Below are 12,129 nucleotides of genomic sequence, written 5' to 3' on the forward strand. Positions count from 1 at the left end.
ATAGTAGCAAAAGCTACCTGCCTGATACTTGTCTGTAGATCTTACACAAGCATGCCTACACTCATGCTATGAATATATTGTATAAAACTGTGCACTCTTTACTGTAGTAGTATCTAAAAGGCAACTTTGCTGATCCTTTGCCCCTCTGTTACCTGGAGGGAGGCGTGCAGTCCTAAATGCAATCTCAAGATAAACAATAAAATGCGTTCTATTTTAATGTCATTCAGATAGGTCTTGAAAAAAGTTACTTGCCCCTAAGAGTTCTTTGTGTTCTAAAATGAACCAGCAAATTAGAAATGCTGACAACTGTCAGTAGCTAGAGTTGAATCTAAAAGGAAGTCAATAAAATCTGGTTGGATTGGAATGTGTTTAAATCAAAATGACCTTTATTTAAAAAAAAAAAAAAATCAAAAGTCAAAAGGAACTTTAAGGAACTGGAAATAACAGTTTGCTGAACCTATTCTGGGTGTCTGTTTCTACCATGGAACAAGGGGACCTACAAGTTCCTGACTTAGGGGAAACCTTGAAAACTTGCGGTTTGTTCTGACTTGGTGTTAAATCCAACTTCAGAACACTCAAAACTTCCTGTAAGCTAAGAGCCCTCTTTTGTCAGCTGTTTTTATTTTTTACAAAGTAAATGTGGATCATGCTGAAAAGAGGAACCAAAATACTAGGCTTTTAAAGGAGAGACTAGCTTGCTTGTTGCTGCATGCTGTGAATTACAGTGAGTCTTGCTTGTGTTTTTTACATGCTCTGTGGTCTGCTTCCTGTCTTCACATAGCAGTGTGGTAAACACGATGTGGTTACATGAGGGGTTTAACATAATTAAGAAGAAGAAAAAAGTCACACTGAAAGAAGTTTTTTTGAATTCTATTCGAAGTCATGTGGTGCAAATAAAACAGTTTACTTTTTCAGTGTAATATGTTTAGATCTGTTACATTTCAAATCAGATCTTTATATTTTTAAACAGAGTAAAAAGATCTGCAGTCAACTGTAATCTTGGGGGAAGGGAGGAAATGAGAGAAGTAAAACTAGAAATTCCTGATGATGATTGTCTACATTGGTTTTAAGATGGTACGCTTACACCATCATGAAACTCTGAGATCTGTTTTGTTACTGAAAGTACTTTCTGCAGCACAACCCTTTGCTTCAGTTCTGTTTTCCTGATGACTGCTTCAGAGACCCTACAGGCCTAACATCTTCCCTTTTATGACCTTTTACATTTAAGTATTTCTTCTGTTGCTTTATCCTGTGTGCAAGATGTGTGGGCCCCCACTTCTATAAAGTTAGTAGAGTATGTTTTCTTCTTCATGGCTTGAATGCCCAGTGAGTGTGTTTTTCTCTGTCATCACAAGAGTATTGGTTATGTCATCAGTGTAGCCACAGGGCATAAAATACATGCATGTTTAATTCAAAATCAAGCATTGTAACATTTGCAATGCTAATTTTTCAGCCACCAGTGAGAAGACAAATGAAAGCTAAACAAGCAAGTGTGCAATCCTATGGTGTAACAAGTTCCACAGCACGGCGCATCTTGCAGTCATTGGAGAAGATGTCAAGTCCTTTGGCGGTAAATGGCACTCCTTTTAATCTGTTTTATTTCATGTGTTTGAAAAACATAGTAAATGTGCCAGTATAGGATGCAGATCTTCCTCATGTAGTGTCCAGTTTAATTTATTGCACTGTTTTTTCAACAGGATGCTAAAAGGATTCCGTCTTCTGTTTCTAGTCCACTGTCTTCTGTAAGTTGATCACAAAACCCCCCATGTTTTTGTTGGATGGAACCCTCTCTTAGGAAAAAAATCGTCCTCTAATATTTAGGCTTTTTTTCCCCCTTAGCCTGTGGACAGGAGTGTGCTGAATATTACTAGCTTCCAGTCCAAACGAAAACAGGTAAGAACCAGTAACATCTTAAGCTGAGTTAAATAATTTTCTATGCTTTGTAGCTATTAGAAGAAATGTCACAAACCTCAGTGACGGCATACACATGAATTCAAGTTAATATTAGCACTATGTGAACTACAGCTGTCTTGGCTGGGTGGAAATTGCTAAAAACATCTTTTCTACCCACACTGGATGAAGGACTGTGAAGATTACTCAGGTTAAGAATTATATTGTCATTATGTGGTGGTGTCTTGATATGTTAATCAAGAACAACTTCCCTAGAGCACACAAAGAAGTTTTATCTTCTCCTGCAACTTGGGGTTAAGTTGCATGTTAATCTTCCTGTTTAGGAAAGCTTTCTCTTGCAGAAATGATCAGAAATAGAAAAATATTGATTGAGTGATCATACAGACCTTGTGCAGATTTCCATGTTCATTTCGAGCAGAAAAATAATACTTATGGTTTTTATTACTGCTTAAAGTAAGGAGAAGGAAAATTGTTAAATGTTGTCACTTCTGTAATCTTATGTTCCTAAATTCCTATTTGAAGGTAGCACTGAATTGGTGATAATGCTGTAGTAAATCATCATTTGCTTCGTTTTTGTTAAAAAAACTAAAACTAGTTTTGTTTTTTAATCACTTTAATTTGGGGTATCATTGAGTTTATTAAATTGTAAAACCCGCAAAAGGCCACTTTAAGATCAGGCAGCCGAAGGAAAAAAAGTGTGTTGTTTTTTTTTTTTTTTCTTCCATGCAAACTTTTCATCTGCTGTTTTAATGAAAAAATGGACAGAGTGTCTCAAGAAGTTTCTATGCTAATCCCTTGATTGGAAGTTTAATTAATTTTGCAGTCACTTCAGAGTTTACAAACATCTTGGATTTCATGTACCGTCTTTCGCCATATGCTAAATTACAAGAATGTTGAAAAGTAGAGCATATAATTTCTTTGCCATAAATATTATCCAAATAATTGAAAACAAAGCTGGTATGGATTCTCAGTTAAATTGTGGAACTACACCTGTGATGAGGCATTAAGAAAGATCTACCAGATTTGCAGCATAGAGCCTGACGTCAGTCAGAAAGTGAATGTTGCGCACAGCTGTCACTGGGTAAAAGTAGAGAAATTGTCTATTCATAATACTAGAATTCATAAAGTTTGGCAGGGGGAGGGTAGCCCTTGATGAGAAGGGGAGGAGAGGGTTGTGTGTGCCAAGGAGAGGGTTGTATGTTTTCCTGCTAAAGCAAACATATGGTTGACAGAACACTTGAGTACTCAGGCAAAACTTTTGCAGGTATTTTTTGTGGTATTTTTCTTATTTCGTGGATCTGCACCAGACAGAATAGCTCTTGGTGTATTAAACATCTAACTGGGTAACTTTTATTGTTTTCATTGTACATTCCTGTCTCACTAATACGATAGGGCCACCTACCTAGTGGGTGAAGGGAAGGCAGCAGATGTAGTTTTCTGGATTTTAGTAAGGCTTTTGATACTGTCCCTCACAGCATTCTTCTGAACAAGTTGTCCAACTGTGGGATGAGCAGGTACACGGTGCGCTGGGTGAAGAACTGGCTGAATGGCAGGGCGCAAACGGTTGTAGTGAATGGGGCTGCCTCTGGCTGGCGACTGGTCACCAGTGGTGTTCCTGAGGGCTCAATTCTAGGGCCAGTTCTGTTCAATATTTTTATCAATGATCTGGATGCAGGAGTTGAATGCACCGTTAGCAGGTTTGCTGATGATACAAAACTGGGAGGTGCTGTTGACCCTCTTGAGGGACAAGAGGCCTTGCAGAGGGATCTAGATGGATTGGAGCATTGGGCAATCATCAATGGCATGAAATTGAACAAGAACAAATGCCAGATGTTCATCAGTGACATAGACAGTGGGATTGAGTGCACCCTCAGCAAGTTTGCAGGTGACACCAAGCTGAGTGGTGTGGTTGACATGCCTGAGGGATGGGATGCCACCCAGAGGGACCTGGACAAGCTTGAGAAATGGGTCCATGTGAACCTCATGAGGTTCAACAAGGCCAAGTGCAAGGTCCTGCACCTAGGTCAGGACAGCCCCCAGTATCAGTACAGGCTGGGTGATGAAGGGATTGAGAGCAGCCCTGCAGAGAAGGACTTGGGGCTACTGGTGGATGAGAAGCTGGACATGAGCCAGCAATGTGCACTCGCAGCCCGGAAAGCCAACTGTATCCTGGGCTGCATCAAAAGAAGCGTGGCCAGCAGGTTGAGGGAGGTGATTCTGCCCCTCTGCTCTGGTGAGACCCCACCTGGAGTACTGCGTCCAGCTCTGGAGCCCTCAGCACAGGAAAGACATGGACCTGTTGGAGCAGGTCCAGAGGAGGGCCACAAAAAATGATCAGAGGGCTGGAACACCTCTCCTATGAGGAAAGGCTGAGAGAGTTGGGGTTGTTCAGCCTGGAGAAGTGAAGGCTCTGAGGAGACCTTATTGCGGCCTTTCAGTACTTAAAGGGGGCTTATAAGAAAGATGGGGACAGACTTTTTAGCAGGGCCTGTAGCAATAGGACAAGGGGTAATGGTTTTAAACTAAAAGAGGGTAGATTTAGACTTAGACATAAGGAAGAAATTTTTTACAATGAGGGTGGTGAAACACTGGAACAGGTTGCCTAGAGAAGTGGTAGATGCCCCATCCCTGGAAACATTCAAGGTCAGGTTGGACGGGGCTCTGAGCAACCTGATCTAGTTGAAGATGTCCCTGCTCATTGCAGGGGGGTTGGACTAGATGAGCTTTAAAGGTCTCTTCCAACTCAAATCATTCTATGATTCTGCATGTGGGACGGAGTACCGCCAGGCACAAGTATAAATGGGGAGAGGAGTGGCTGGAGAGCAGCCCTGCAGAAAGGGATCTGGGCATGCTGATCAACAGCAGGCTCAGTGTGTCAGCAGTGTGCCCTGGCAGCCAAGAGGGCAAACCGCATCCTGGGGTGCATCAAACACAGCATAACCAGCCGGTCAAAAGAGGTGATTATTCGGCTGTATTTAGCATTGGTGTGGCCTCACCTTGAGTACTGTGTGCAGTTCTGGGCCCCATAATTTAAGAAGGATGTGAAGGTCCTTTAAGGTGTCCAGAGGAGGGCAACAAAGCTGGTGACAGGGCTGGAAGGCATGTGCCATGAGGAGCGGCTAAGAACTTGGGCTTGTCTAGTCTGGAGAAAAGGAGGCTGAGGGGTGACCTCATTGCTCTCTGCAGCTTCCTGAGGAGGGGAAGTGGAGAGGGAGGTGCTGAGCTCTTCTCCCTGGGATCCAGTGACAGGACGCATGGCTCAAAGCTGCATCTGACAGAGGAGGTTCAGACTTGACATTAGGAAGCATTTCTTTACCGAGATGGTGGTCAAACCTTGGAACAGGTTTCCTAGAGAGGTGGTCAATGCCCCGTGCTCATCAGTGTTTAGGAGGCATTTGGACAATGCCCTTAATACCATGCTTTAACTTTTGGTCAGCCCTGAGGTGATCAAGCAGTTGGATTAGATGATTGTTGTAGGTCCCTTCCAACTCAACTATTCTATTCTGATTGTGATTCTATTCTGTTTACATTTAAAAACAGCAATGGACCATCCTTCACTTAAAATGGGTTTGTGAACTTAAGTAAACCACATTTTACTCAAGGTTTCAGAATGAGTATAATAAATTTTAGAAAGAAGTACTCTTATTCACTTTATATATAAATACAGCATGAATTTTATTACCAAGAGTTGGGAGATACTGTGAAATTAAAGCTGCATTGTAAACACAGTTTTCTGTTGATACTAATTTAAATAATAGCATGCATCCTAAGTCTGATTCTTCTGATCCTTAAAACTGCAGATGGAGCCGTTGGTAAATCTTGTAGCCTTTTGGGGTCTTTCTTGTTAAGTCAGTTTTGCAGAATGTACAGTGCTTTCTGTTAAAAATGAACTCGTCTGTGAAAATGCTTTGACAAGGAAAGTCAAACCAGTACTTTTAAGTGCATCTAATGCAAATCTAAAACATTGGAACATATTTTAATAAATGAGACTATTTTAAAATTATTTTACAACTTTTTGGTGGGTTTTTTTTTTTTTTGGAAAGTGTAACTTCAAAGGAGGAAAATACAGGAAAAGTGAAACCCAGAAGCCTGTATAATTAGTTGCTTAACACTTTGAATGTTAAATTAATGGATTAAGCCAGTAAAAATAATACCACAATGTGGGCAGAGGAGAGGAAAAGATGGGAGCATATTATAGTTATATAGTTATGTTATATACATAACATGAGTTATTTTGATTATAGTAACATGAATTATTTTGTCTGTGAAGTTAACTGCCAAATTTTGAAATAGGATTCAGTCAGACTTTAGCTACTTCTATAGCTTTTTGGATTTCATAACTGGTTTTCTGGTGATTTCCCTCTGCAAGCTAAATGCTTTCAACACTTCCAAATAATTTTCACTGGGTGTTGAGACTGATGGGAGGTTTATAGTTTTGTAACTTTTTTCATCAGTAAATGCTGTGGTAATTTGGGCGGGTGCAAGGATAAATTGTGTAATTGATAATTCCCTTTCAAAGATGGAATCGCAGCATCCACCTGTCCAGAAACTCGTGACACCAAAGGCAATCTCTCTGTCAGTGAGTCGGACCCAATATTTTAAACCATCTCTGACTCCAGCTACTGATTCCAGCAAAATTCACCAGAGGGTAGATATAAAGCACAAAGTAAGTAAATTTTCTGGTCGTTATCTGCCTGCTTTTTGCAACCTTGGAATGTCTCTAACCAATCATTCTACTAAGGTGCTCTTTCTTGGCAAAGAGTACCGATAGTATGTTTGAGGTAAGCATTAAGACTGTGGGAACCATTGTGAAAGAGATACTTTGAGGTTTCATGGATTTAATTGTATTTTTGGAACAGTAAGTGGCTGGTGGTTATTTTCAGAACGTGATAATGTGCTGTTGGGTCAGGCTGTTCTCAGTGAAAGAATGTTAAAATACAGAAACAACATTTTCCTTTTCGTATGCTCCTGTACACAAAGCTGTTTCTGATGGAACCTGCTGATGTTGTGAATAAACTCTTCCAGGTGAGCTACAGGCTCTGAGTGAGATTTCTGACAATTACCCGTTCTGATCACTTTCTTAATTACCCATTCTGATCACTTTGGTATAGACGGAGTCCGTGATAAACTTTCCTTAAAACAAGATTGGCATCTCTTTCAGAAAAAAACCACCCATGGTTACAGTATCAATCTGAATGTAAAAATGACCAGGTGCTAAATCTATGGGCTTTTTAGGCCAGAGATCAAAGTGGATAGTCATAGTGGTCAGGGAACAAGCTTACGTAGATGAGGTATATTTAGTGATATAAATAAAAAAACCCAACAGAAAACATGTGTGGTTGTTTGTCTTCACTTTGTGTATAGTTTATAAATACATTCAGATAAATCTTGAAATAAATCAAACTTAACTTGCAGGGCATGAGAGAGAAGAGTTTTCCTGCAGAACAGCGAGTAAAACCATCTGAAAGGTATGACAAATCTATTAATTTAAAACACTTGAAAGAAGAAAGCTCTCTGCTTTGTCACTACAGTCTGCATGTCTGTCTTCTTTTGGAAGGGCAGTAACAGTTCTCAGTGAAGGGAATGGAAAATACAGTGGAAAAATTGTATTATGAGAGAGTTTAAGCATTTGTGCATCTTGATGTTCATTAGGGGGGCAGCTATTAGTTTCAGCTAATTATTTAATTGCTTGGAGCCTGAAAGCTTTGTCCTAAAGGAATTATTCTTCCTGAAAGATTCTTTATAAGGTGAAGTGGCTTACAGTTCAGGAGTATATTTAATTTTTAGGTTTTTAAAAAAAAAAAAAAAAAGCAAAAACCTGGAGGAAGATCATTTTTTAATGGTCCTTTCATGGCGAAGTCACTTGTCTGTTCTGTGAGTTTGCGTGGAAAACAGGAGCCCTTTAGAATCATCTGAGGCCAAACAGCAACTTGTCTCTAAAACACAAAATTCCAGAAAAGTTAATAATTGTATTTCTTCTTGAGGAGATTGTCTTGCATTACACTGCTTGCTTGGTTTAGGTAGAATGACTTCACCTCCAGATAATATTGATGGCTCTCCCTTCTGGGCAACTAGTCTTTTGGGTAATGCTTGAATTAAGACACTTTGTGTTCAAAGGATACCTTTTGGGGAGGATTCGTCCCTTTCAAAGAACAGTAGCAGGGAATTGTATTTTGTTGTCTCTGTGTTCATCTTCCAAGCAATTCTTATGTTGCCTTGGGCATTCTTTGGCTTGCAAAAAAAAGCCAAACCAACCCTTTGTTTTGGCATCTAATAGTCTGACTTCACAGCAATCACCTTTTCAGGGGTGCAAGAGATTCGCTCTAAGGTTTTGGCATAGGTGCAAACAGATGTTAGGTTTTAATTGTGGGTTTTCAAACTGTTCTAAATTTTCTTTGGTAGAACTCCTGTCTTCTCTCCACGTAGAAGGGAGATCCAGAAAACTGATACTGCTTTTTATTTGGTTCACAAGTTTTACTGCTATGTTCTACTTTTGTCTATAGAGTAGACGGTCCTTTTTTTAAAATTCTTTTATAAAGCCAGTCTCTGTTGGGTGTCATGTTCTGGAGCAGGAACACAACACTGATAAGGGGCAGCTGGCCCGAGTCCTTTCGTACAGCTAACCTGCAGTACTTTCGTACATCTCTGTTCGGCCTACCAAAGGCTATTTAGTTTTTAAACCTGGGTCAGAATTGTAAATTGGACTTACTTGCTTGAAGACAGAAAACTCTCTTTGCCCCTTAGAAGCTGACAGGTGTTAACAGAAAAGAGGAATATGGGCTACTATAGACAGGCTATAATTGACTAAAGCTCTATTTTGACATAAGATTTTTTTTCAGAATTCAAATTGATTGTCAGTTTGGATTAGAGGAAAGTTTGAGCATATGGCCTTAAGAATCTGGCTTCCTCTCAGTGGTTACAGTGCTAAGCAGACTATTTGCAAGTATCTGACAAGTTTAGACCAATTCTCTCCCTCAGTCTTCTGGAAACTTGACCTGGTGTCTTCCAGTGTGATCAAATGTACTTTTGTAATGACTGACTGCTTGGCTGCAGGATAAGCTTTGATATGGTAATTTTTTCCAGGGATACTTCATTTTGATGCTATACTGCTTTTTATTGTTGTTATTCCCCTAGTTCACTTCTGTTTTGGGGTGTGGTGTGGGTTTTGGGGGTTTTGTTTGTTTGTTTGTTTGTTTTGAGTTTTTTTTGGTTTTTTCTTTTCCCTTCCCACTTGGATTAGGAAATCTTCCTGGTTTGGATCTAGGCTTTGTGTTCATCTCTGTGATGAACAGAGAAATGCCTTTGTATGCCTTACAAAAGGGATCTGTATTCATGTCTGAAAAGACTTTTGGAATGTTGGCACACCCAAACACCTCTGCTGCTTCTGCTGATGGCCCCAGGAAAGCCAGAGCTGCTTCTGAAGCTTTTGCTGTATTATCTTGCCACACAAGTTTAAGCCTCTCTATTCCATAAGAGCTGTTGGCAGCATTTCATGTGCACACGTGCTCTCTCACTTGCTCGCTCGCTCACTCTCTCTCCCCGCCCTTAGTTGTTCTTTTATATCCCTGCAAAGATACATGCTCATCACAGCATCAGAGAACTGGCAGTCAAAATTTCCACTGTCTGGACTATTAAAAGGAAACATTAGAAAATAACACTCTAAATCAGTTCTTCTATTTCAGGTCTTCTGGCTTAGTCATCATTCCTTTATGGATGTTGTGACTGTTTCTTATGTATGTCCTTCTCATTGCTGCTCTTATTAATGCAGCTTTTGCTGTTTAGAACATCAGATATTTACCAGCATTTAGCAACTTGTGGAACAGTTTTTTCTGATTCCGATTAGAAGGTGTCAGTTCTAGGACTAAGAGTGGCTATAATAGCGTGAAACAATTAGTTAATAAGTTGATTTTTTTTTTCTCCCCCCCCCCCCCCCCCCGGTGTATTGTTGTTCTGTGCCAGCAATTTGACCTACCCCAAATTTGGTACTCCTGCATCCAACGGTCTGTCTTCAGGAGGAGGAGTGGGTGGTGGCGGCAAGATGAGAAGGGAAAGAGGAGTACACTATATATCAAAACCTGAACAAGGACAACAGGTAAGGGACTCTTAGGTTAATTGCTCTGACTGAGATTACTGAAGTAACTAGCTAGGTATGCCAGTTTTATTGCCTCATAGTAATTTATAATAATGCTACTTCAGTTTGGTGGGTTTTTTGCTGTGGGTTTCAGGGCAGGCTGCAATTTATCTGTTTAAGTGCCTCAACTTTGGTTTTATATTTTTGAAATCTTTAGTCATATTGTCTTGGAGATGCTTCACACTATAAAGTTTCTCATTAGCAGTTGAATGAATGAATTTTGGTGGAGGTTTGTAGAGTTTTTATAAAGGAATGAAGTTTGAAACAAGTGCCAAGTAAGTAAACAAAGCTTATTTAATTTATTTCATATTTAAGTCATGAAGAAAGATACAGGCCAAGAGTCTGAAGCAGAAGACGGTGTTCTGCATGTCTGCTAATGATCTTTCACAATTTTTGGCACTTAATCAGACTCATTGTGAGAGGGTTTTTTTCTTGTTTTAATGGGAAACGTCCATTTAATAAAACTGTATGGTCATGACTATCCCAAAGATTATTTTTCTGATTGGATGTTATGTAAGCTGCCTACTACTGGATCTTAAATATAAAAAATTTACATCAGTCTTCTGGCTGGTGCACAATGAAGAAACAGTAAGTACTGGAGAATGTGTCTATAATACAAATGATCTGAATATCGAGGTCCAATAGACTCTTCAAATCAAGACTATGAAAGGTGTCAGCTGTAGGATACATTAAATTTCTGTAGTAGCAACTTATATCTCTGCTTAGTCACTTCTGGGTAGATCTTGGTACTACTGTGCAAGTTGTGATTAGATTGGCAATTCCCATTTAAACCCTAACTAATCTAATCTTCGTAATCAAATAGTTTAAAAGGCAAGGATAAGACCAGAAGTTTTTAAGATACACTGGTTTCTGGGTTTTAAATTTGCATCCTGATACATGATATAGACCAGATTTACCGGAGTGTGATCTTCTATGCTGCTAGTCAGCCTTTCTTTTTTGGCGTTTCGTGCTTTGGTTTGGTTTGGGGTTTTTGGTACTCTAAGGAACCCACGTACTTCTTTAAACATTATCTTTTTCCAAGTCACTGCAGTAGTGACTTCAGAAACTTTGGCAGCTGTCCAACCTAATTTTGCAAGAGGAACACTTTCTCATTCGTCTTGAGAGTGTACTCTTAATTGAAGAGACAAGAGGATAATTAGAAAGGATAATGTTCCTCTAGATCTTTAATAACTAAAGTACAGAAAAAAAAAAATCTGATCTGTGCCCCTCTGTTCTGCACAGGTAACAATTTTGAACTAACTTTCAGTATTCTTACTGGACAGGTGATGAATGTAGTATCGCATGGAAACAGGCCTGCCATAAATTAAAATGATGTGGCAGACTGAGGTGGGGATGTTAAGATTCCTTTTGAAAACTTGCTTTGTCTTAATCTATAGATCTCTGTTATATTTAACTTTGTTAAGAAATTAAGGGTGGGACAGGGTAGGAAGGTAGTATGTCTTGTAAAAGAGAAAAACTAAAATTTACAACTATTTTAAAGAAAGAGAAAAATTAAAATTTACAACAACTAAAATTTACACCTAGGAAGTGGAGGAACCAGTACTACCGAAAGTACCCCTACCCATCAGTACTGCATCGCTGCCTTCGTTCAACTTTAGTTTTCTTCCCAGTAGTACTGTCTCATCGTCACCAAGCACTGTTTCAACAGCAGTGATGAACAAGGTAAATCTTCGTTGTATATGGTGAATACTTTTTTAGGATGAGTATACATCTGCTTTGTTGCATGTTAACTTCTTCCATGGTCCTCATGAAACTAACCAACATGAGTTTATATCCTGTTGAATAAATCAGGGTTGTATTCCAATTTGGAGGTGGGGGAAGGCATAAAGTTTTTGGTTCGGCCTCTGTCCATCTTACACTTGCAAACTTCTGGTTAACGTAATTGTGTAAGTGCTTCAAATGCTATGGAGATTTTGTTGGGATTTTATGCCAAGTTAAATTATTAAATTAGAGGTAGCATTAATGGTCATATAAGCCTAGTGTAGAATATGAGCCTAGGGTGCAATAATTGAAATATTATTGCAGTAAAATAAACATTCATCTGTTCCAGAGTACTTGAAATATTT

At 39.4% G+C, this 12,129-nt stretch overlaps 1 protein-coding gene across 1 annotated transcript in view; it reads left to right on the forward strand.

The window, feature by feature from the left end:
- The window catches only part of NUP153 (nucleoporin 153), a 46,741-nt gene that overhangs the window by 20,485 nt on the left and 14,127 nt on the right, over positions 1 to 12,129 (forward strand). Inside the window, exons 6-12 of the mRNA XM_050892735.1 lie at positions 1,454 to 1,570; positions 1,698 to 1,742; positions 1,840 to 1,893; positions 6,431 to 6,577; positions 7,327 to 7,379; positions 9,871 to 10,003; positions 11,588 to 11,725. Coding sequence (XP_050748692.1) covers positions 1,454 to 1,570; positions 1,698 to 1,742; positions 1,840 to 1,893; positions 6,431 to 6,577; positions 7,327 to 7,379; positions 9,871 to 10,003; positions 11,588 to 11,725 — 687 coding nt within the window. The remainder of the gene's footprint in view (positions 1 to 1,453; positions 1,571 to 1,697; positions 1,743 to 1,839; positions 1,894 to 6,430; positions 6,578 to 7,326; positions 7,380 to 9,870; positions 10,004 to 11,587; positions 11,726 to 12,129) is intronic.

This window comes from Gymnogyps californianus, chromosome 2 (assembly GCF_018139145.2).
Source record: "Gymnogyps californianus isolate 813 chromosome 2, ASM1813914v2, whole genome shotgun sequence".
In the NCBI taxonomy this organism is placed as follows: domain Eukaryota; kingdom Metazoa; phylum Chordata; class Aves; order Accipitriformes; family Cathartidae; genus Gymnogyps; species Gymnogyps californianus.